This window comes from Chanos chanos, chromosome 10 (genome assembly GCF_902362185.1).
Source record: "Chanos chanos chromosome 10, fChaCha1.1, whole genome shotgun sequence".
Taxonomy (NCBI): domain Eukaryota; kingdom Metazoa; phylum Chordata; class Actinopteri; order Gonorynchiformes; family Chanidae; genus Chanos; species Chanos chanos.
Window position 1 is genome coordinate 10,377,241 of NC_044504.1, and position 25,771 is coordinate 10,403,011.

Sequence of the window (25,771 nt, forward strand, 5' to 3'; positions counted from 1 at the left end):
GGACATATCCAATTATGACCAGTTATGTTGCTGTGCTAAAATACCATCCAACAGGTTGATCCTGGCTGGTGTGTGTGTGTGTGTATATATATATATATATATATATATATATATATATACATACACATATATGTATATATGGTGTCTGCCTGTATATGTGATGATGCGTCCAGTCCACTGTCCACAAAGCTGGGCTTGCCCCATTCTTTTGTCCACTAGAGGGTGGCAGAGAGACAGATGAATCCAATATTTCAGGCAATGAAATAAACAAAAAAATACAACTTCCCCACTACTGCTTTCTTACAATCCGCACTTGAGTCTTTCACAAAAACAGTGTGGAGAGCAGCTTTCCGGGACCTCTAAAACATCCAGATGTTCATCCACCCTTTTCATTCACCCCTCTTCATGACAAATGGCATAGTCCGGGCATAAACTCTCACATACGGGATTGGTGACTGGAGACAGTTCCGTTCTTTGCAGCACAGCAATGATAGATCATCCATGTGTTTTTTCTTTTCTTTTTTGTTTAGCAGCGCGTTTAAAGCTTTTTTTTTAACGTAGAGTCTGGCTAGTCTCGGGTTCTACTGCAGAGAGGCGTTGGCATGAGGGGGAGGCATGTCCGTAGTCCTGTTCATTGGTTGCCTCTGTCTGTGGCTGGTTGAGGCAGCGTTTTTTGTGGTGAAAAAACAAAAGCACCTGATTGTGACTATCTGTCCGTTCCCAAAATGATTGAGAATCACGGCTATGCGGAGCAGCAACAGTCGAGTCGAGATGTCTCATCTTGTTTTGCAAACAGATTTCAATGTGGGTAATCCATTAAAAAAAAAACATTCAAAGATAATAATAATATTAACATTAATAACAATATATGATGAATTCGCACCTAAGAACATCGTTGATAGATAAAACTGCCAAAGCTTATCATCCTCTCAGAGACAGAGAGGCCAAATACATAGGAACATATCATATTTGCATATGTCTCCCGAGCTTCTTTTTCTTTTTTTTTTTAAAACAGATTAATCATCTTAGCTTTGCCTACTTTTTCATTGGACATATGTACAGAAATTATAAGTGGTATTTACAGCATATGACCACTAGAGGGCAGCGTGGAGAGCCATGCTTAATTTGACCAGTGCTTAAGTACTTGGATGTGGTGGGACAAATCTTATTGGGGTAGTCGTAGACAGCATGCCAATGGTGCGACAGACTCACCCAAGTCATCTGTGTACAATTAATAATGTGTCCATAATCTATGCATAGTTTTTGCATAATTAAGAGTACGGCAGTTGCTCGTTAACAAAATACAAATTTTCAAATGTACATGATTTTTCATAAACCTCAAAAACAGTAGACCAAACCAAGATAGAGTTCTGAAAAGTGTATCTGCATATTTAAAATATTTTCATCTGAATCTGGTTGGCTTGGCACCTCTCCAAACCGTTAAAAAAAGGAGGATAATGTTGAGGAAAATGACTAGTAGCTTATCTTAAGTGCTGTGATGTTAGCAGCTGTAATGAAGAAAAATGGACCACAGAGGCCATACGTTGATAAACCGCTATATGCATAAATTGGCCAGACACAGAGTAAGGCTGGGATTCATTCAAACACTCATGCCTTTTTGGTGCCTGCCCTCTTGTGGTCATGAACATGTCCTATTTATACAAACATCAAAAATAGAGGCCCCTTGCACTCTGTTCACTGCAGGAGTGTGTGTGCGTGTCATTTTTCATACATCTAACACATTCTCTCACACAAACATCATGACCCCTCCCACACTCCCACACACACACACCCCACGCAGACACACGAATCCACCCATCCAGCCACCCACACACACACATTAACGCAAGGGGCCTACAACTCCAACATTACACAGAGGATCAATCAATCAATTCTTTTTTTTCTTTTTTTAGTAGAAACCGTTTCTCTCTTAAATATAGATATTAGCTTATAAACATATTTTATATTTATATATTTATAAATACATTCTTTTCAAAATTCCCTTTTGCTTACCAATAGGGAATTCCAACCTTGTCAAAGCCCGATTTTCTCAACCTCTCCACAACCCCCACCCACCCTCAAACACCAAAAAAAAAAAAAAAAAAAAAAAATAGCACTCCCTCACAGTCCACCCCCTCCGTCCCCCAAATTAAAACGTTATCGAATCCGGATGAATCCTCTCAGGCACTCAGGACTGGTCAGTTGGTAGCTGGTTTCCTCTCCAATGCTTGCTGTTTCTGTGGATGAGAGAGCCAACCCTTCACTCTTTCCGTCGTGGACGTGGGGGCCGTGACAGGGAGGGTGGGCACCGGACGCTAGGAGACCTCACTGCCGAAAACCTCCAGCACCAGAGGGGTGAGCTGCATGCTGTGCTCCGGCTGGAAGGAGAGGGAGCGGTACTGCTTGGAGTGCTCCTCGTTCAGGCTGCGCAGGTCCGCCAGCTTCTGGATCATCTTGGCGTAGAGGAGGCGTCCGCCAGGATGATTGACACGGATGTAAGCCTGTAGCGCCTCCGAAAGGCGGTCCTGCAGGGCCTCGATGCGGGCGTGGTCCTGGACACCTGGACGATCTGAGGGGTGGAGGTGAGGAGGGGGGAGTCAGAATGAATACAAGCAAAACACAGACACGGACACAGACAGACAGAGAGAGAGAGAGAGAGACAGAGACACACACACACACACACACACACACACACACACACACACACACAGAAACACACTGTGTGTGCAAATAACAGAACGGAATCAGAGCGTGTCTTACCAGGAGACAGCAGGCATATGGCCATTAGCAGCACATGTTCCTCTTCATGGAGGTTGAGTTTCTTCAGCCCAACTTGAAACTTCACCAGCGGCTCTAACAACTCCAGAGTGTGACCAGCTGGGAGAGGGACAAGATGTGTTCAACATCAAACATGGGGTACATTACTTAGAGCAAGACGTGAGGGTGAAGTTTGGGTCTTAGAATGCTTTGTGTGTGTGTGTGTGTGTGTGTGTGAGCGCGCGTGAACATTATTTCATGTGATTCCCACATGAAATAAGGTTCAACAGCATAGAAGACTATGTACACAGACATTACACAGCAATCAAGTGCCTTCACTGTGAAAACACAAAGAAAAAGCAACAAGCATTCCAACAGGTAGGTCTTTTCTGCACTACAACAGCACACAGGCCAGCCCTAGTGTCAGTCTGAATTGACTTAACAGTCACTCATTAAGTGACCGCTGCATTTGTAGCACTTGATGGAAACACAGAAACAGCTGTGAAATTTCAAATACCAAAGCATGGAAAAAGGTCAGAATATGAGGATCTTATTCCACACCCATATAAATTCTGTTGTTTAATATCAGAAAGATAATGTAAAGATATCTACCATTCAGTATCATTTTAAAAATATATGGTCTTATTAATATCAGCAGTACTGTCTACTGAGGCAGTTGCTGGACTGGGCTAATCATTCAACAAAGCCAAGTCACCGTAGGGAGAATAAATATGTAGTAACAAAGAAACACCTGCAGGGGGCACCAGAGAGTGCTGAGACTCAGCTCGTCACTATTGAGTGGCATGAGCCTGTTTATATTACCAAATGGGCTCTTCCACCTGCTTTCACCATGGATCTTAATGAAAACGACTCAAACTTTCTGTGAACTGTCTTAAGGAAATGAATTCAGTGTATGAGCTAACCGCTGTAAACAATCCTGTTCCTAACTGGTATAACACAAACAACCAAGACTGTTCTGGGTGGAGACCTCAAACACGACAACTCTTAAATATGTTATAAACGGGAGAAAATCCCCTGGCGGAATTTGCCAAAAAAAAGAAAAAAAAAATCAAACATGACTTCATTGGAAAAAGTCAACTTTTGCCCTTGGACAGACAGAGAGGTGGTTTAGTCTTGAACTCAGTTCTGAAGAACATGGGTGGTTGGGAGGGAGAGAGAGAGGACATGCTGATCTTATAGATAAGCACTCTGACTGTGACCATCTCAGCTCCTTCTGTTTCACTGTCTGTTATCAGACAGCAGACACACTGCACAAAACCCATGTTATACTGAATGGGTCCAACATCTCTCAGTGAAAGACCAGAATTCAGTTAGCCTGGTGAACTTACACAGCCATTGTGAGGACACACTGGATGATCCAAGGGACAAACCACATACTGAGTTAGGCCCATTATCAGATTACACTTATTACTGTCTGACTGGCTGTAATAAGAGATCACTGGCTTTCCTTGTGCAGTGACAGAGCATGGTAAGTGATTTGGTTAAATCTGTCATAGAACATACAGGACTCTCTGACGCCCTATCTTCGGCTGGTGTCCTTGTCACTGTTTTTATAGCAGTCCCCCCCCTTGGTATGATGGCCAAGCATAGATGACCATTGACCACTTGGGCTTATTTTCCTTACAGTATAGCATTATTGATATCATCGTCATCCTTATTCATTTATTTATTTATTTATTTGGCACAGAGCATAGTCATTCATTCAGGAGTTCAATTCTGCACCAAACTTTGATAAGTCTGGTTCCTTATTATGTATACTACTTAGACAAGACATTTAATAATTAATGAACAGCATTTCTGTACTTCCACAACCTGCGACAATAACTGTTCTATTCTAGTAATATGTCTTTTCATATACATGACACAAACGTACAAAACGTACAAATAAAGCCCTTTTATGTTTTGTATTTTCTGAAAACAAAAAAATGCAGAAAGAATTATTCATATGTTCGGGGAACCTCCTCGCATGAACTGCCTGTACTAGAAATCTACAAAGGGGGACAAACAAATGGGATTTTTCTCTTTGACTGTCTTGTTTGAATCAAATTTTTTGCCAGGAAAAATGTGCAAACAATACTGAAAGTCAAAATATTACCACGACATTTCAAAGGCCCAAAGTGTCAAGAGGGGCTGGTGAGCTGAAGATATAAAGTCTGTTTAGCATGTTCTCCCTCACAAATCAAAACAAATACGGCTGTTCGTTTGTTTTTGGTTTCTTTTTTTTGCCTTGCTCCTACTCAACAGCACTTCAATCTTGAAACACGTACAAATAACTTTTGGATCCAAGAGATGAGTAAGAGCGTGTGAACCTGGGAATTGCGTGTGCGTATGTGTGTGTGTGCGTATGTATGTGTGTGTACGTGTGTGTGTACGTGTGTGTGTGTGCGCGCGCATGTGTGCGTATGTATGTGTGTGTGTGTGTGTGTGTGTGTGTGTGTGTGCGTGTATGCGTGTGTGTGTGCGTGTATGCGTGTGTGTGTGCGTGTATGCGTGTGTGTGTGCGTGTATGCGTGTGTGTGTGCGTGTGTGTGTGTGCGTGTGTGCGCCTTACCCTTGGTGACATCGTTTACACAGTACTTGAAGTCTGGTCCCCCACAGCTCCAGGACATGTCCTCCAGGCTGAAGGACTGGTTAGAGCGCAGCATAATAATCTCTATAGCGCTCGACTTCAACAGGGCTATCTGGTCCTCGGCAGTTAGCTCTCTACAACAAACACACACACACGCGCACACACACACACACACACACACACACACACGCAGACATACACACAAACAAACATTCATTCAAGTATAAACATGGTGTAGTAAAACCACAAGCCATCACTTCATACACACACACGGACACATACACACACAACCAAACCACAGCGGAGAGTTCAGATGAACCCATTCAGCACAAAGCCTCACCAAGCTGACTCACTGCAACTTCTTTTATTGATTCTGGGTTTTTGTTTTTTTTTTTTGTTTTTTTCCTGTTATTTCTAACAAAGCTGATTGCAGGACGCGAGAGCTGCTGTAAAAAGGCCCTGTTTATGGACACTGATTGAAAAACCCTGACACATGCTATTCAGGCTGGAGAAACAAGAGAGCACCGTGGTTGAATAGACCATGTAAGGCTCTCTGAAAATACCGAAAAAGACCTCCGCATAGAGTGCATGTGTTCTCAACGAATAATTATCGAGCACAATGTATCCTCTCCACAGCATTTGTGTGTGTGTGTGTGTGTGTGCGTATGTGTATGTGTGTGCGTGTGTTCGTTTGATGGGGAGTCAGGAGAGGGAGGAGTTGTTTTTGTTTTTCTGACCGACCCAGTAGAACATGATGTACAGAGCGTTCTATGGTTTCCAAGACAACAAGGCTCCTTCAGATCACATGGACATGCATGAGCACGCACATTCACAGACACGCATAAACGCAGGCACACACACAGCCTCGCATCTAGAAAACCAGGGTTAACTTATCGATATAACATCCTTTTCAGACAAATATATTTGTTTCTACTGATTTAACGTGTTACAAACCCCCAAAAAACAAACCCATTAAATCACAGTGCCACCACCATTACGTGATGTAAAGTTATAATCTCAGATTTTTTTTAAACAAGCGTTCAGGCAGAAGATTCACATAGAAAAATAAAGCAAAAAACCAGAACAATACACAACCGTGAGCCTGCCTGACACATAACCTGATGCAGTAGAAGAACATACAACAAAGAGAAGAACATTTAAAAAAAAAAAAAATAAATAAAAGGCAGAAAAAACCCCAACAGGAATGTGACATTGTTTCCTTCTGTTACTAACATGTCAAAGCTTGTTTCTTTTCTCCTCCTGAAAATCAACTCAGGTCACCGTCCTCTGATGACATGTCATAAACAAGCTCTTTATAATACAGACAGTTTTCCAGACAGCTGTTGTGAGGGAATACAAGTTCAAAATCTCAAACACACACGTATGCACACACACATACACACACACACACACACACACAAACACACACGCAGGCACATACCTGAATCCAGGAATCATCTTGGCAAAGCCAATGACTTTCTGGATGCTGTAGCTGACCAGGTCAGCCAGGTGTGGCAGCATGGAGAGACAGGTGTTGTCTTCTTCACTGGAGTCTGGACTGCCTGCCCCCTCCTGGTACATCATCAACAGACTGCTCAGGTTCATCAGCTTTGTGTCCACAGACTCTGAAGGGTTACACACACACACACACACACACACACACACACACACGTAAACACATGCTTGATTGAGGGAATATTTACCATCCATATCAGCTGGAACTGGCTTCTCATTGGCAATCATTTTGGTGAGGAATTCTGAGTGCATGAGTGAAACGTTGAAAGTCGAACAAGAGAGCACAACTTCATTCACAAACGGTAAAAGACTTAGCAGTTGTCTGGTTCTGGAGTCGGAACTGGTTAAAGGGGTGTTTGGCAGAGAGAGGACTTGCCCAGTGTCACTACAGAGCTGATACTTTAACCCAGCAGGACGGACGACTGAGACACGAGACCACACACCCCCGGAGCCATGGGGAGGTTACCTACCTCATTAAAGAGCACGCCGGGGTCAGCTCTCAGAGGGAAACTTTAATCAATCGCACTGCACAACTTAAAGGAATCAAACCTATGATCATTCCAGTCCCTTTTACCGCCACACCACTCCTTCCCAACTGGGCTACACCTTGTTAGATTCCCCCACAAATCCTTTCCTTTTTACCGTCTCCTCGACACTAATTTGAATAACCCAACCACCACTACGTTAGCTAAATATTGTCGGAGGGCAGGAGAGAGTTCTAAATGTCAGCCAGCTGTGTGGGAGGTCTTCCTTTGCACAGCACTGTCTGGCTTGCTGAACTAATGTAGCCCCCACAGGCCACAGAACAGAAGGAAACAATGTGGGTTAAGTAGCATAAACACAAACTGTATAGTGTTTACAAGTGTTAGTTTGGGATTTAAGTTCACACAGCTGGATTACAATGAATGAGTACACTACACTAAATCAACAGACATACATTCAGACGGAAACGGCACAAAGGGATTAAAATATACAGTGCCACCTGTAAACTAACACAGACATCTTTTCGCTCTTTTGAATAGTAACTGCGTAACAGTTGTTTGTCACCACGCGAAGAGAGACGCCCGAAATTCCTCTCTGAGCCCGGAGCATGTGAGAATATTGAGGGATATAGCTCGCAACAGCGTGTGGTACAGGGACAGAGGGACAGGGATTCAGACACAGCCAAAGACGCAGTAACTAACACTGACACGCTCACAATGTAGTCTCTAGTCTGTTTAATGTCCTGCCTGCTCAGAACTGTTACCTCCCCAGAACTCAGCAGTTCTTGGCAAAGAGCTCACCCTAAATTCAGTAGTCTGCCCTAAAGTCAGGAAATCTGGGCAAAAGCAGAACTTCAATTCAATTTGACCAGTTTCTTTCTCAAAACTATGTACCGTAAATTGAATGTTAATTCAATTTTCAATTATGATATTAAAAGAACCCAGTCTCTGGGAAGAAAACTGATTCAGTGCTCTCTCTGTGTGTGTGTGTGTGTGTGTGTGCGAGTGTGTGAGTGTCCGCGCGCGTGAGTATCACCTGGCGAGTGGTTGAAAGAGTCGGATGAAGCGTCAGACAGGGAGTGAAGAGAGGCTGCACGGCTGGCGCTGCGGGTCACTGGACCGTCTCTCACTGGTGGCTGAAAACAAAAACCAGAGAAAAGCCTTTGCCATAAGACAACATCCTCCATTATTTGACAGTGCAATGAGTAGAGACTTGAGTACAAACAGGACACAGCGTCAGAAATTCTCATTCTAATCATTACTTTAACGAGCACTGCAACCGCACTGCAGGGGCAGTGAAGTCGTCTTTATCAAACTTGTCAAACAGAGCATCACGGGCTCGTGTGTAGCAATTTGGAAACATCAGCAGGCAATCAGCAGTAAATTCTGATTCCACAGTTATTAAAAAGTGATTTTCAGACGGGTGTAGGAAAGCAGTGCGTGTGAGCGCGACTAACTCTGAATCTGGTGAAGTCAGAGTAGGAGTCGTCGTAAGTTTTGTGGTGTGCCTCCACCAGAGTGTTGATGATCTGGGTTTGCTCCTCGCTAAGCCGTGGTCTCTGCGCCTCCCTCGCCGCCTCCTCTTCTTTCCTCTTCATAATCAGATCTTTCTTTCTCTGCACCTCCTCGTCCGTCAGGATGACTACAGAAAAGAGAGGGAAAGGAGCGAGACAGACAAATAAAATTCAATTTTCATTTTCCTTTGAAGCACTGTAAATCTTACAGCAAACACTGCTGCAAAATTCATAGCTTTTCAACTCAAATTCAAAGATGTGATGTTGTCATTTGTACTACTCAAATATGTGACACGACAGACCAAACAGCTCTGGACTAAGACTGCTGAATTAGTAATAAGCATTCCCCCCCCCCCCCCCCCCCCCCCCCACTATGTCTGTATAATGTGTCTTTATCATCATTGCACAGTGTACAATTTGAGTACATTTCGGTATCGTTTCATGGGCAAAGGTACCACAATATCTGCAAAAATGGTGATAGAGAGCAGTTTGTTTACGTCCAAGACAAAGGTCCCGCGGGACAATTGAAGTTCACGTTATCTAACCGCACACAATCATTTCCAATGTCTGTCTGGGCCGTCGTCTGTCCTCTCACACACGCCAGTCTGCCGGGAAGACGGCGAAGAGGAGGAAAGAGAAAAAAAAAAAAAAACCCTCGGCAAACCAGCAGGACGACAGCCTCTCAGACAGAACGCCACAGGTCTGTTCGGCCGCCAAGTCTCTGATCTACGCACAAAGATACTTAGCAAATACCAATAGAGAATGTCGCATACTCCACCACAAAGTCACCGCGGCAGTCGGCCGCTCGGCCAGAACGTGAAGTCAACCCGTCCCATCGGGGATTAAGACACAGCCGACCACCAGACAAGATAAGGCAGAACAATAAATCAAAAGAAGAAAGTCAAGGCAATCTAACTGGAGAGTTGAGCTCAAGAACCTGGAATGTGTAAAAAAAAAAAAAAAGAGCGAGCGAGCGAGAAGAAAAAAAGAAAAAGAAAAGGCTAATTTGATCGGCTGCCAGAGCTGGAACAGGATACAGGAGCATTCACTTTGGGCCGGCAGGTTCAAAGAGCTTCCCATCTGGATCTCTTTCAATAGTTATGCTTAATGGTGTCTCTTGTGCGAAAGAGGAAAATTAGCATTATAATTACAAATACTGAATAGGGGAGAGAAATCGCAGAAGTTTCATTTAACCGTCTCAAAAAAAAGGACAGCTGCTTACTCGGGGTACTTTCAGAAGTGTGAAACATTCTTAATGTTTCAATATCAACGCAGTATAAAGCTTTGGAGAAGTATTGTTTTTATGAGCTCAAAGCGGTAAATGAACAAAAGAAGATTGTACCTTTAAAAGAGGTATTTTATGAACCTTAGGCCAAAGTCTTCAAAATAAAAACCTGAATTGTGTTCTTCCTGTGTAGTTAACAATTGATGGCTGACATTAAACGCATGAGGCTTTAGTTAAGCCTGATATCGTTAAAACAGAGCCGGCGACCAATCCAAAGCAAACTAATCCCAAACCGACCAATCAAAAGAGGCCAATCCAAACCAACAGCACATCAGATAACGGCTCACTACGAATTAAACCTCAGGTTATAATTTCTGATCTAATTTCGTCCCGAGGGCGTATGGAGTAAGATCTGACAATGAGTGTGTAATCCCTGTTGACAATCTGGACCAGACCTCCGACTGTGCGTGGTCTGTGCCAGGACGGTGGCGGGCTTTATCCGTTGGCATGCGCATGCCGCCTGACTCTGCCACCACTGGGGTTGGCCTCAAGGAGGGGGCACCAAGCTGACAAACTGTGGCAGCTTTGCTAATCTCTAATGACCTAATTCCCTACTGTACAGACAAGAGAACCCGTTCAGGGCTAAAAACATCTGTGTATCAGAAAATAAGAGCAGGAAACGGACGCAGAGGCCTGCAGATAGCAAATGTAACCGTAACTACGCTCACGTCTGGCACGTATATTTTATTTCAAAATGTAGTTCGTTTTTTTGTTTATTATTTATTTATTTGTTTGCTTTTTTGTTTTGTTCGTCTGTACTTATCTTCGACATCTTCCCACAGCCTGTGAAGAAATGTGTGTGCCAAAAAAAAAAAAAAAAAAGAAGCAGCTTTGGAAGAGTGCCTTGGAATGAGAAAATATATAAAATATTTCAAGCTGCTGTCTGACATTTTTAAACGCAGCAAAAGCACAAACGCTGCTGCCATGTTGTGGAACTGAGCGTGTTACGTAATGGCAGAGAAGACGGTGAGACTAAAGTTGATGTCTGTTTGAAAAGCACTCAAACACCGCTAAGAACGCCTCACGCGGGTAAGCACGCTAAAAGACAGGGAAGCCTGGCTATCCTGCAACACAATGAGGAGAGACCCTTTCACAAGACGATCCCTTTCCAAAGACATTCGGAGCTTTCCAAAAGTTTTAAGACGACCAACAGTGTGTTGCTGAGAGCTTATAAATTATACTACTGAACAACTGGTAAATGACAACCTCAGTCTTTTTCAGCTCCCTTTATTTTAAGTGACACCAAAGGAACATAGCGTGCCTCATGAACTCTACATGACTCGTGCTCAACCGCTCTCCACATTTGCACACTGGCCAACCTCACTTTAATAGGTCATCAAAGTACACGAATCGTCCAATCTGAAGCTCTGGAATGCGCCACACCTCTTGGTGGAACCCTGAAGCGCCGCACTGTTATGTGAGCACGCACGCGCTCGCACACACACACGCGCGCACACACACACGCGCGCACGCGCACGCGCACACACACACACACGCACACACACAGACACACAGACACACACACACACACACACACACACACACTCTCTTGCTCAGGCACACGGGCGCGCGCGAGCTTTAGTATCTTTGCAGACAAAGGAGCCTTTTTTGTTCCTGGTTTGTTTCCTTTTTCTGCTGTGAACGGGAGGGGCGGAGGGGTTCAGTCATTTTGGACTTATGGCTGAGAGCTGCACCTCTGTGCCACTACCCTGCTTGCTGTGAATGAAAACTGGGCCAGTTCATTGTGTAACAGAGCAGAGAAAGAACATCATTGTTGGAAATTTCTTTCTTTCTCTCTCTCTCTCTGTGCTCATTTCTCTCAGTCATCTCACTGACACTCAACTTGTTTATTTTCAAAACATTTGTTTGTTTGTATTCCGGCATTGTCGAGCAGTTCGATCTGTGAACTGCCGAATCCAGCTTGCTTTGAGAGGGAAGATTTTTGGTGGTGGGGGGGTTAATATGTGTGTGTGTATGAAGCCAACATAGGAAGTGCTAAGGTCATGAATTATATGCTGGTTTTTATGCTCCTCATCGCTGCCCATCACGTTCACAATGCCGCGGGGACAACGTCCTCATATACCACTTTGGTGAACCTGTGACCATAAGTTAACCTCTAAATCAACGGTCGAGACAGAGTTGAAGTTGTTTTTCTTCCCGAACGATTTGAAAACCTGGACCCAAAAATACTTTCAAAGAACACTGTGATCACCCAACACTCATTAACTGGCTCTAAACATAGGGCTAAGGAGAGTTCACCCCCCTAATAAGGGTGTAACACTTTTGTACCAAAACCGAAAACTACAGTTCTGCAATGTTCGCTTCAGTTCACAGTACATGTGTAGTGAACCGTGGATTTTTTGTTTTTCACTTCAGCCCTTGTAACTGAAGTTCTTTCTTTCTTTTTTTTTTTAATGTGATACCAATCAGAAGGAATACACATTCTTATTTAATGACAGCATTCCACAGACTAAGGTTAATCCTGGTTTGAAGCTGGTACCCTATTTTTTCTTCTTTTCATATCTCATGGCTAGAAAATATATCAATCACTCTTATCCCGCTGCGCGTGTATGCTGTAACTGGGCATGTGATTGACAACAACAGCAGCTTTCATGACAATGTCAACTATGTGAAATAAAAACAATTATAAATAAATTAAATTATACTGGAATATATGAATCCACATAAATGAATAAAGCAGATCTAACCTCTAGGCTCCTTTAAGCAGGAACTTGTTTTTTTTTTTTTGTTTTTTGTTTTTTTTTTTAATACGGAAGTAGTCACACATTGACTCGAAAAAGGTCAGATTAGTCTGTCGTCTTTTTGAAGTCCTCGTGTTTTTGCTTTTTCTGCTGAAATGGCATGCTCAGGCAACAGTCTAGTCATTCACGTTTGGTTTTCTTACACTGATTTTCTAGGAGAAGAACTTCAAATAACTGGTGCTCCAGTTTAATTATTTTTAAAAGAAGAACTTTAAACTTATATGTATTGTTTACACTTACAGTATTTCACTTACTATCACAGAGAAGAGCCTTAAAAGAACTGAGGTTCTGGTGCTGGAGTTTAGTTATGTTACATTTATTTTCTACAAGAGGAACCTTGAAACAAAAGGTGCTGAAGATTAGATTTCTTCCTATCTCATTTTCGAAGCTGTTTTGTATTTTAGTTTTCTTCTTGTGATAATAGCTTTAAAATTAAAAAATAAAGAGGAAACTTAATTTCTGAGTTGGTGAAATTTTTGTTTCTTTTGAGCCAAACCGAGATATAAACCAAATCATGGCTCCCAAAAACAAAACAAAACAAAACAAAAGAAAAAGGTACAAATCAAAGCGAACGGGGCAAACCGTTACACCTTTGCCTCATAAACTTCGAATAATACTGTACATACCAGCGAGACCTGACAGAGAACTCCGTTATTGCGTATGACTGGGAATGCTCCTGACTTAATGGGCTAAAAGATGAAAAGATCTCCTGAGCAAAACTGAGTACTCACATTCCTTCATCATCCCGATGTCCACGCATCGTTTAAGCCTGCAGGCCTGGCAGTGACGGCGGTTATCCTTGGTGATGGTACAGCTGCCGCTGAAAGGACAGGTAAAACTGGCCTTACGTTTCATGCTACGCCTGAGGGAGGAAGAAAAATACTATTAGAAAAGCAACAGAGGAGAGAGAGGGAAGACTGAAAAGAAATGAAAATAAAATTAAATTCCCTCCCCGAGTTTGAGTCAGGTATGTATTGCTCACAGACAGGGTCAAGAAATGGATGTCAGGGCTGGTTTGGAGAAGATTAAAATACATGAATGTTACTAATGAGAAAGACACACATAAAAAGTCAACTAAGTTTTCACCTTCTCTGAACTTTAACACCCTCTACCACAAAACAAACATTCTACAACTTTAACACCCACTACCACAAAGCAAACATTTCGTGTGCCGTCAGAAAGAAGTCTCTGAATCGGCTTAGAAAAACACGCACTAATTTATAATGACTCTCTAACTACCACACACACACACAAAACACACACAACACACACTGACAACATGCCTTTTCACCATGAGAAATTTCTCCTGGATGAAAAATCATTAACAGCAAGAGAGAGATTTTAAAGTTTTCAAAAATGAGCAAACCATTATTGACCTACTCATAACTCTGACTAACGCAGCTTTCCTGTGTATATTTTCCTTTGAAACGAATGAAATGCCAGTGCTTTTCCATCCTTACTTGCTAGGTGATCATCGCATATTCATATAATAAAAAACAAAAAATAAAGCTAAAAATAATTTTAAAAATAATGTCATACACCACTGTAAGTAATTTACGACTGCCGTTATCGCTGATCTGAACTACGTTACATTAATCTGTTTTAGGATCAGCTTTTGTCAAAACCAGAAAAATCTCTCCTAGCTGACCAGGCCTTAAGTGGATATAACCGATTAAAACCTCAGAGGTTTACAGAACTGGGAGGACCGATATCCTAAAAATCACAACGGACTTTCAGTGAGAAAACAAAGGCAAATGTGAGCAGGCTTGGACGCTGTGGTGAGTTTTTTGGCCAAGAGATCTCTTGTGGAAGTGGTATTGACGAGCCAGCAGGAGGCAGTCCTTCCTCTGCTCCGGGGACCTAAACTCAGTTGGTTAGGGGCATGCTTTCTGCCCATACCTCCCAGAGGCTTAGTACCTGTGAACAGGTGTGTGTGTGTGTGGACACCTATATACTGTCAGACATTTTCTATTGAGGAATTAACTCTGTGGATGTTCAATTAAAATGCACCTCTAAGATAAATAAAACGTAGGCTCTGTGTCCTCAGCAAAGAGAGGTGATGGTCCACTGTGCTCAGACTTAATTCTTCCTGTCTCTATCTACTGACTGATTCACGGTTAATATACTCGTGCACCTAGCCTGGTCCACAGGTGCCCAAAACACTGGTGGTGGGTGATGGAAGATACTCGACTTCACGTTGAGTGTTTTGAGTTTAGAAAAAAAAAAGAGGGGTTTATTTAAACACAATGTCTCATTCATTCCTGTGTCAAAACGGCTCACTTTAGATAAAGGTCTGGAAACACAGCATGAATCAGGAGGAGACGACTGTGGATGTTACTGAGGCTTTGTTAATGCTGATTAGAGAACGGACAGTTGCAACTCATTGTTTCTACTTGTCAATTTGCATTGCAGCCACGCGGTTATCCCAGAGTAACAGCTTACCCCCCCCCAAAAAACATTCATCCGCTGTACCCTCGACTATTCAAAAGAATTTTAACAAACAGGCAGGCCACTCTACAGAATACCAGCTCACTCTAAGCCCTTTAAAAAAAAACCATTACCGTACACAACATCCACAACTAGTTTCATGCTTTTCTTTGACTCAGGTTTGCTTACATGAAAACAGGTCTATAATTCAATGTTTGATGCAATCCTCTGGCTGTGAGGTAGGATTCTGCTATCAACACTTTCCTCTGCTGGAAACAACGCAAGTGTTGATGCCCGAGTGCTTAAGAGGAGACAGGCGCAACAACTATGAAAAAACTGTGATTGTTAGTAAACCTGTAAAAGTGATTGTTAGTAAAATTCGGACAGTGATTTTCAATAAACCATTTATGGGGATTGTTAGGAAAACTGAAAGTGATTCAGCAAAACTGTGAATGTGCTTGTTCAAACTGTGAGGGTGACTGTCAATAAAACGGAAGGTGAATGTTAATGAAACTGTAAACTGTGACAGTGACTGTTAGTACAAACTGTCAAGATGATTGTTCATAAAATGGTAAAACTGTCCTTTGCAACTGTGAAAATCCACACCGTTCACTATCATAAATATACAGGTCCGAATGGACGAATATATTTAACCAGAAAATTTTAATAACACAGTGTCAACAACATCATCAAATATCATATAAAAAATTAATGACCCAATATTTGGGGGGGGGGGGGGGCACCACAGATGACAATAATAAGTAGTCTTGCACATATTCACACACTCAGGCTCAATCTCACATCCTCTCACTTCCTTCGATTGCTCAACTATTGCTCAACTACTAGTTTGCGACGAGACTGGGATTGCGCTTTAATGAAAGCAGCATGGAGTCCGAATGACAGCCCAACGCGCTTTTCACTCTTCTCCATCTCTTCTGCGTAACTCCACATGCTGATCCTCTGAGCCTCTTCAAAGACCATCACACTTAACATCACACGCAGCCTACAACGGCAAAAATCCTCTGGCAACACAGGCAGGCCATGACGGAATCACTGACGCAGCATAAAGATATCGTTCGATTTTACCCTGATCCTATAGTTTTTAGAGTGCACTGGATCACATTTTTTATTTGCACATGACTAATACACAAAGGAATGACATACGAGTAGAAATCTCATAATCGAAGTGAACAGTGTGCAGAAGTGAACAGTTTTATTGCGTAACCTGCCTGTTTGTGATGCTAACTGTGAAGTGATGTAAGATTAACTTTAGCACTACAGTGAAAAAGACTGTTACTACTTAGCCCCTCATCACTGCACCAATGACAAGTGCCGCAGGGGGAAAGCAGTTCCTGTTCTGGGTTGTCTGACTTGTCGGACCTGCTGAGTATGCATACTCCCCAGCTGGGACTTCCAGCTGGGAAATTCATTCCTGGACCTACAGATCACATGAACTAAGCCGCCCTGCCTCTTTGGAAATTAATATATCGAAATGTGCTGCCTCTAACTTTTTTTTCACATTAGGGTTGTGGTACTACACTTCACAGACAGGCTAGACACACTTTTCATCTACGAGTTTACTGACTCAACAGCATGAAATCTCTCGTTAATGACTGGTCCAAGCTTCAGTTTTCACAATGATTATCTCACATGCTGATTCTCACTTGATGAAAACTTGATAGCAACAGGTCTTAAAAGAACACTGTATCTCATTAATTATTATTATCATTGTTATTATTCCAACCAAGGGCCACAAATGTCAACCAATTCATTGCTTTTTAATTTATGTCTGTGGCAAACGTGGCTTGTTTTGGGTACAAGCTGTGACCCCTGAGGTTGTCATTCAATACTGCTCTTTTCTTTTCTTTTTTTTTTTTGGCGTCCACCCACCTGAAGAAGCCCTTACAGCCTTCGCAGGTCATGGCGTTGAAGTGGAATCCGGTGGCCTTGTCCCCGCACACCCCGCAGATCCGCGGCGCGTTGCGGTCGAACTCATCCGGGCCCTGCGCAGAGGTGCTCACAGCCATGGGCTCCATTACTGCCAAATGACAGAGAGAAGAAACCAATTAATGAGGGCACCTGAAAACAACAGTGAAGTAAAATTGTCCAAATCTTCATTATTTTTCTAATGGGGCATATATATGTATACTGTAAAAATATATACAACACACACACACACACATATTAATTTTATATATATATCACATATTTGTACACTATTTCGCTTTATATATTGCTGTTTGAATAGCCAAAGTTCATTTAAAGAACCTTATACTGAGTGAGGGTTGATTTGATGACTGTGTGGCTAAAAAAAACCAAAAAGTGGGCGTGTGGCTGATGAGGTGAGAAATTCACCTTTTCCATGCAATGACCTTTTACTCTCTACCATTTTATACAATACGCTCACATATTACTACAGTTATTAGAGCATCGAAATTACTCTCAAAAACACCTTCAGCACAATGATAACAACATAATGATAGCAATCAGTTATGAAGTTATATAAAGAGTGTCAGGAAATTGCAAAAATCGTATGACATGACAAGTATGACGTATTAACAAACAAACAAAGAGGTTGTTTCACAGTGTGAAGACTATCCTGCTCATCAAAACGAAAAGTTATGAAAACCAAGGAGAACAGAAAGCTTTGGTGTTTCTGGTCTTAATGAAGAAGCACTAATAGACTGAGACCATATTCAGCAAGAAGTCAAATGTCACCATCAGGATTTTTAAATAAACATTCATTAAAGTTGCTCCAGGACGACATGATTTAGTAACAAGGAGAGGAAAGCAACAACACAAAAAAAAAAAATAACAACAAAAAAACTCAAAAAACAAAATTTGACCTGGTTAGAGTGGAAAAAGAGCACGTATGTGGCTAGAATCCATTTACACAGTTTACTGAGATCCGCAAAAAAAAAAACCAAACCAAAAAAAGAAACTGGTTACTGAGGAGCAGAATCGAAAACATGGACCAACAGTTCCCACAAGACAGTCAGCATCACAAGACATCTGCGTGTCCGTGTGTACGCGTGTACGGACATACATCTCCGGGGGGGAGCATAAAGGCATGTTGACTTGTATATAAGGTATAATGGGGAGCAGGAAATCAGTTCCAAGTCATGAGAAACATTCACAGGACAGCATGTGAAAAGCACTGTGAATAATTAAATGCCAGCTAATATGTCAGTCGGCCTCGCCATTGGGGGTTCCAGTCAAACAAAAGTGGAAAAACAGCAAAACATGTCTTTTTTTTCCCTATGAATAGAGATGATCGGCTCACTAACCCACCAGCTGATGTAATTGGATGATGCTGGGGTGTCCTGTTCTTCCTGGAAGCAATCAGCTTGTTTTTCTGAGCGAAGGTGGGTGATGTAAATGCGGTACCAGAATTACGGCCGGGCAGAAGCTTGACTTTATGGTCCAAACATCTGAACCTCTCACTGTTCCTTCAGAGGCTATTAGTACAGCCAATAAAAAGCCTTACTAAGGTCTAACCGCCTTCCGCTGTGTTCAGTGAATTTTAACTCTATTTCAAACGCAAATGATTTGCACGGGTCCAGTGGAAGGAAGGAAGGTTTCTGGAACGGTTTAGTAGATTGGCCAATTCATTACTTTGTGTATTTATTAAAAGGATTTAAACCAGTTGGTTAAAAAAAGAACACGTTATGAATGCAAAATAGATTATACAGCCTATATCATGTGATTATATGTAACCACTCAAAAACAATGGACAATGTGTCTACAAGCCCATTGTTTTGGATGATCAAATTTCTGTCCGATCTGTAAATTGCGACACTGTGAAAACAGCCTAACCTGTTCAAGTCAGTTTTGATGTGAGCACTTGGGGTACAGGATGTATAAACACACAGCTGTGTAAACATATTAGCCTACATGACCAATCTATACTATGCATACCTCTCTGGATGGGGGCTTTTTCAAGTTAAACAAATTTTACTATTAATGGCAAAAATAATAACACGTGTTTCCGAGCGCCATTGATGTTGAGGACTGATGTGAAACTATTCCTCTCCAGCATCTCTACATCCTATTCAACAAATCTCTTTCTTCTTCTTCCCTTTTCATCTCCTCCTGAAAACAAAAAAGAAAAAAAAAAAACTGAGGTTGAAAAAGGGCGGGGGGCCAATTTTAAAACTCACAACGAAATAGCAGTAATCCAGGCGAGCAGGAGAACTGTTTGCAGTAGCATTACATGTAAATTCTTGATTATACAGTCTTGCCAAATAAATGAAACTAGAGATCAAGAGGAAGACACAGACCATACCCTCAGCATCCTCAAAAATGTAAGGTCATTTCAGGACAGGAAAAGTGTAGCTGAGACGGTATACATGTAACATTGTGCTGGGACCTCTATGCTGTGTCTATCAGTGCTTGTTCTGGGAGAAACCTGATCATACAGGTGGTATAAAGCAGAACTGCATAAAGGCACACCTGATTTAACCCGACGGAGTCAGCACAGAGCCCACAGGGTAAACTCTGAGGTAAAAACTGATGTGGCAGCGTGAAGTTTGAGGTTAAAACTCCGGTGTGACGAGGTAAACGCTAAGGTAAAGAACCCTGGCGTAACGAGGTACCTCGGCCGTAAACGCTCATGTGGCAGCGTGAACTCTGAGGTAAAGACTCTAATTATGTGAGTTAAATGGACAAACTGTAAACCTCATCTATGAATATCTATATGCGTATTATCGCTATGGCAACAAAAATCCTCCATTTTACCCATTTCGGTAAGCTTGTAAACGGCTCTTGGGTTAGCCCTGGAGTAACTCTCATGTAAAAATAAAACGTTTAAGGCAATGAAAGAGGGCGAAAAAAAAATCTCTAAGTGTCTGAGGAAAAGAGAGGGAAAAAGCTTCCAAATCCGAGACTTGCCCTAGATTCACATGACAGAGAGACTCTGAACTTTGGACCTTGTTTTCGGCACAGGCTGGAAAAGAATAGGCTGCTGCGTAGCTGGCGGGCTGACAAATGTAGGAGAGGAAGGGGAGGAGGGGGGAACGGAGCTGCTTGTGGTTTAGAGTGGTATGGGGGGCCCCAAATCCCCTCAGTGAGGCCTTGGCAGGGCTGGAAAAGCTGCCTGCTAAGCTACGCTGTTACAGAGCACTGAAAAACTATGTTAATACAACCAGTTTTTAACCACGTTTCACAATCTTAAAACGTAAAGGATTTTTGCTGCAAAACAGAGGCAATCAGAAATCTAATCTGATTTTGATTGTCTTTCTGAGATTCAGTTTGGCTGCTTGATTGACAAATTGTAAGAAGTGCAGTTGCAATAAACTCTAAGTATTTTACAAAAGCCTAAGGCTCTGAAAGTGGTTTTGTTTTGCTGCAAGTCCGTAACGATATTATGTCCAATTTCCCACTTTGAATATTATTCATTACAAACACATCCTTCTAGAAGATACAGCCTTAAATAAGCTCGCAAATTAAAAGGGTTTAAATCATTCACAGCTTCTATTTTGTTCTTCATGCAAATCTTCATAATGCAAAGCAATGACCTGTATTTAAACAGCCTACTTTTTGGCATAGCCTAGTGCACAGTTACATGGCTTTTTAAAAACTGCTCAGAATGCTCAGATATACTGCCACTTGTTTACAGTTTCATTAATTATATTTTGCTGCACGTACAAACAGGTTCTTCATGGTGCCATGAGCGGCAGACCTTTGTCTGGCACGTGTGGTTGAAGACAGCCAGCGTGATCAAATGAAATGCTTCTATTAGTTAATGAAACAGAACATCACGCCGCCGAGGTTTCCGTGGCGGGCTGACATGCGGCCGTTAGAGACGGCAGGATTAGCAGCTCTGCTATCTCTCTCTTGCGGATAAACAATCCCTCTTGGTTTTTTTTTTTGGTTTTTTTTCCCCCCTTTTCTACAACACAGGGCCAGCGAGATGATCAATGGGCATCTCAGCAGGAATGCTTGACCATCACAAATAAGCCTGCGGTTGACAAGAGGTAAATCTTCACCTCTGGAAAAGCACATCAACACCTCACAAGTCAAGGCTGGTTAGCCTCTTTTGATTTTTAGTGAGTTCAGTGGTCAACTTCAACACCCATCACAGTTAAAGGCCTCTGCCATCAGGATGAAATGGGGAGAGACAACCATCAAAACACGTAGAGCAAGCATTTTTTGGCATCGAGTGAAAATGAACTAGTTTAGCCATATCGCTCGGAGCGGTAAGAAGCTGTAAAATAAAGTCAGCGGGCTGTGTTCACACAAAACAAGCAGGAAATCATTGGCAATTTATCAGAACCAAACGATCAAAAAATAACAAAAACACAAAATCCTTTCAGGCTGAAAACGTATTGCAAACATCATACGAGTTCTGAGGACAGAAGATGCTTAACTGACACACAAGCAGAGAAACAATTCACAGTTTCCCAACACTTCAGAAATGGTTTAATCCAGTCAGAGAAAGGCAGGGAAAAGTCTGATCAGACGGTTATATTATCCAGTGAGGTGAATGGGAACTGTGGGCTATCTACAGTGCAACAGGACATTCAAACATGCCCCCTTACAAAAAAACACACTGGTGTCAGCTACCACACTCTGCCTAATGGCTTTTCACCCAATTCTCACAAAAGCCTCTTAAAAGGTACGCACCGTTCTGTGGTCACTCAGTGGCTTTACCTCAGACTGACACTTATGGTGGACTTGATCATGTTAGAGAACCGCACTGCAGATCAGAGGTTTAAAAATCACCGCTCCTTCAAAAATAGTCCCTACGTTCAATATATAGGCAAATACTTAATATCAAACAATGAGCAGCCAAAATAAATAAATAAACATCAGAGATGACAAAACAGACACATATTTTAAGGTCCAGTAGTTTACAGGAACGCCGTCCGATTTTGATCAGAAATGTTATACTCTCTACTTAAATGGCCGATATGTTCAGAGACATTTTGTGTCTTCTGGCAAAAATCAAAGCTGTCCTCACCAGTTTAACACCTGTTGAAAACCGCTCCCACAGAATAGCCCTGTGCAATCAATAAGAAAACAGCTTTGTTGAGGGATAATTCCCTATAGGTTATGTGGGTAAAAAAAAACCCATTTTGGTTCTGAGCCATGCCAGCCCCAAGCAAACGCTAACATTTTTGTCCTGTGTGTTCACATATGTCCATGTATACTAACATTTAACTCTGTATAATTTTTTTAAATGTATATCCATGAAATGCTAGAAGCATTTTAAAAATGTATGGTATATATCAAACACAAATGTGATCAAGATATCTGAGCCGCCTACATGGGAGGTTCAAGAAGTCATCCAGAGTTGGCATGTCAGGTCTTAAAAGGATGCAGGAAATAAAATGACCCCAATTGACTGCCTGAAACAGCACGCACTACTAGACTAAGCCAAACAGCACGACTGGGCAGGAGGACTGATGTATTTAACTAAAGGTCTGTAAAATGGACCAAAGCCACAGGCAGGGAGATAACATGGTACAAACACACAGCAATTGTGTCACAGCGCAGAAGTTATTCGTTTCCCAGAAACGAGTGAATTTTAGAGAGATGAACTGATAGCGATCTGGCTTTAAGATGAGTCTGTCATGCAGGGCCACAAACTAATGACATTTGTGCTGATGTCACTTAAACAGAACTGCATGCATGCTTTTATGGTCATGTACGAGGTACACCATTTCGCCAATTTCTTTTAATAAACATTTTAGAGTCTGGACAAACAACAAATACAATGTATATGTGCAGGGGGAAAAAGCAGGACAGTTGTTATGTCAATTATAATATTGATCTATTAGCTATCCTCTGAAAAAGAAATACTTTTATTTATATCATTAACAATGAATAACCACTGGGCAACACGCAATACATCACAGTAGGATGCTAAATTAATTCACTACTATTAACATATTTGTTATTCAATGAAAAGATTACAAATGCGTGGATGTGTTGTCTGAGTCTGTGCTGAATAAGTGCAGGAACTAAGCCCTTGGTCTACTCCGGCCAAGAAGCCAGAAACCCAACACTTTGCTCTCCAGGATTACGAGTCTGTATATGTTTGCAGTGTGCGCATTCCTAAAGCTATCTGTGTGGATGAGAGCCAGTGTGGTCACTGCAACAGCTCAAGTAGTTTCCTTCACATTAGCCTAAGTGCTCAGAGTGTTTGCTGTGCAATTACTTTCAGTGTGGTTACATTGTAGTCAAATTACATCATGTGGCCAAAGACCTTGCAGCATGTTACTGCCTGTGTTCACTCCAGTTACCATCAGCACGTGCTGTGGAGAGAAGACAGCATCCAGAGCGACCTCATCTCTCCTATGAAAAAAAAAAAAGCCCCTCTTCTGAAGTAGCCAAACATCATAGCTTTCTTCAATCTCAAGATCTTTGTTTAGTTCCTGTGAGGGCCCCTAATCGCTTTTTTCGTTAATAACATTAAGATTTTAAGGAGCTCATTTAACTTCACAACGATCCTTCAATGAAGAGTGGATGTTATGAAGGAGTGCGCAGACAGGCGCATACATGCTGTTATTGATATGAGTGTAGACGCTCTTCTTGAGAAAGTGCTTCATTCCTTCCCCTCAAGATTTTCTAAACAGTATAAAGAGACACAGAGGACAGCTCCAAACACAATATGCACTGGTCAAATGACGAAGTCCCCAGCGTCTCACTTGTAGTCTCCTCTTACAGACCATGTTTTTGTTGTTCTTGTACTGTACAAGCCATACTCATTCTATTCCTCTCGCTTGTTACGCGCTAACATTTCCAGCTTTTTTCTCTCTCACTAGTCTTTTTTGTGCAGTGGTGGCAGGCGTGTGTGTGTGTGTGTGTGTGTGTGTGTGTGTGTGTGTGTGTGTGCGTGTGCGTGTGTGTGCATGTGCGTGTGCGCATGTAGTTTCTGGTCCGCAAAAGTGAACAGGGTTAAAGATTAACTCCATACGAGGGGCCATCAGGGCAAACTCCGGTATTGCGGTATATATTTGGAACAAGAAGAGATACAAGGTGTTCTCTTTTGTTCACTAGGGTAAAACTTATGGATCTGTAAACAGCAACTTCAATGCAACGCTCAGCGCTATAAGGCCACAATGTGGCCCAAACACAAACAAGGTGTACAATGTTGCCTGTAGGAGTGTTAGGGTACACTTAACTCAAAGCTCAGTATGCACCGAGTTTTGGGGTCAGAGTTTGTTTTCGGTGCAACAATAGAAAAATGAAATCCTAAGTGTAAATTTGGTAGCTGACACAGGACGACCACCTACAGTTGTCCAAAGCAAATTATCCGTATGGATTAAAATTTTGCCCAGTGGAAATTTACTCCATTTGTAATACGTATCCTATCACAAGTCCCACAACGAACGGCTATATGTCACACCCCCATCTTGCTGTATCCACTTCAGTGACTCAGGGCCTGTTTGTTCAGCTTTCTCAGGTTTCTTGAATAAAAAATGTTACATATTGTGTGCAAACTGGAGGATCAAGGGGGAACTGCAGTATGGGCTCCGTTGTCTATTTTCTCATTAAACATTAAAGTCATTAAACATGTGAAGTCTCCACATTTTGCATTTTAGCCTTATCTGCAGTGGCAGCTTCATGTCACACACATTTTTTATACACCAGTTTAAAAGACAGCCCCAAAGGAAAAGAAAACCAAAGCCTAATGCTATTACCAGAAATATTTTAACTCACATACCATAAATCCTTAAATCCCTTTATGTAAAGCCTGTGAGGCTATACACAAAAGAGATGATAATACAACGTCAAAAGTACAAAACTTTTTTTTTTTTTTGGACAGTTCTACACAATTGTTCGACACTGTGGCAGTTTCCACTTGAGCCTGGATGTAGAGAATAGAGTACCTAAAGGCACGGTTTAATGAATAGTTCTACATGTGTGTATTTTGTTGGCTTTAACTGGTTTCATCCTGTTCCTCACTGACCGAGCTATAAGCGCATGACATTGGAATGTTCTAGTTAGCACAATGCTCTGTTACTATTAGCAAACTGCTCACTTTGTGAATGGCTGCAGTACTGAGGACGGTGTCACAATCACACCTCGCTAGTTTAAAACCAGAAAACCAAACACTGATAGAGTCAGGTGAGTCCAGAAACTGTGTGAAGACAGAGATGTGTGTCAGACTCATCAACTGCTGTCAGCTGCGGACAAAGCACATTCCTATTAGTCATATGAACGAGAGAGACTAAAGCAGTTAACATATAAAACAAAAAAAAACATTGCTCCTCTGTGTCATAAATTGACGCCAAAATTTAGAACAGTAGATTTAACTCTTCCACTTAACTAAGTACCATTTCAGAGCACCTAGATGTAATCAACAGTTTGCCTCCATCAAAATCACATTAGGCAATTCACCACACTCCACAAATTAGCCCATTCAGATAGGCTAATGGACGCTTAATGTGTCAGTCTGCCTGTAAAAGCCACACAGGGGATTCTCAGTAATA

The 25,771-nt window shown here is 42.0% G+C and overlaps 1 protein-coding gene across 2 annotated transcripts in view; it reads right to left on the bottom strand.

Annotated features, from left to right (window-relative positions):
• Positions 1–2,127: 2,127 nt before the first annotated feature.
• The window catches only part of vdra (vitamin D receptor a), a 38,683-nt gene continuing 15,039 nt past the window's right edge, over positions 2,128–25,771 (bottom strand). Inside the window, exons 3-10 of one of the 2 annotated variants that reach the window (XM_030786473.1) lie at positions 17,223–17,370; positions 13,637–13,767; positions 8,802–8,986; positions 8,381–8,480; positions 6,789–6,972; positions 5,330–5,481; positions 2,761–2,877; positions 2,128–2,569 (exon numbers count right to left, since the gene is read on the bottom strand). In XM_030786473.1, coding sequence (XP_030642333.1) covers positions 2,316–2,569; positions 2,761–2,877; positions 5,330–5,481; positions 6,789–6,972; positions 8,381–8,480; positions 8,802–8,986; positions 13,637–13,767; positions 17,223–17,368 — 1,269 coding nt within the window. In that variant the 5' untranslated portion in view covers positions 17,369–17,370 and the 3' untranslated portion in view covers positions 2,128–2,315. Of the gene's footprint in view, positions 2,570–2,760; positions 2,878–5,329; positions 5,482–6,788; positions 6,973–8,380; positions 8,481–8,801; positions 8,987–13,636; positions 13,768–17,222; positions 17,372–25,771 lie in introns of those variants that run through there. The other variant, XM_030786474.1, reaches the window with a different exon arrangement.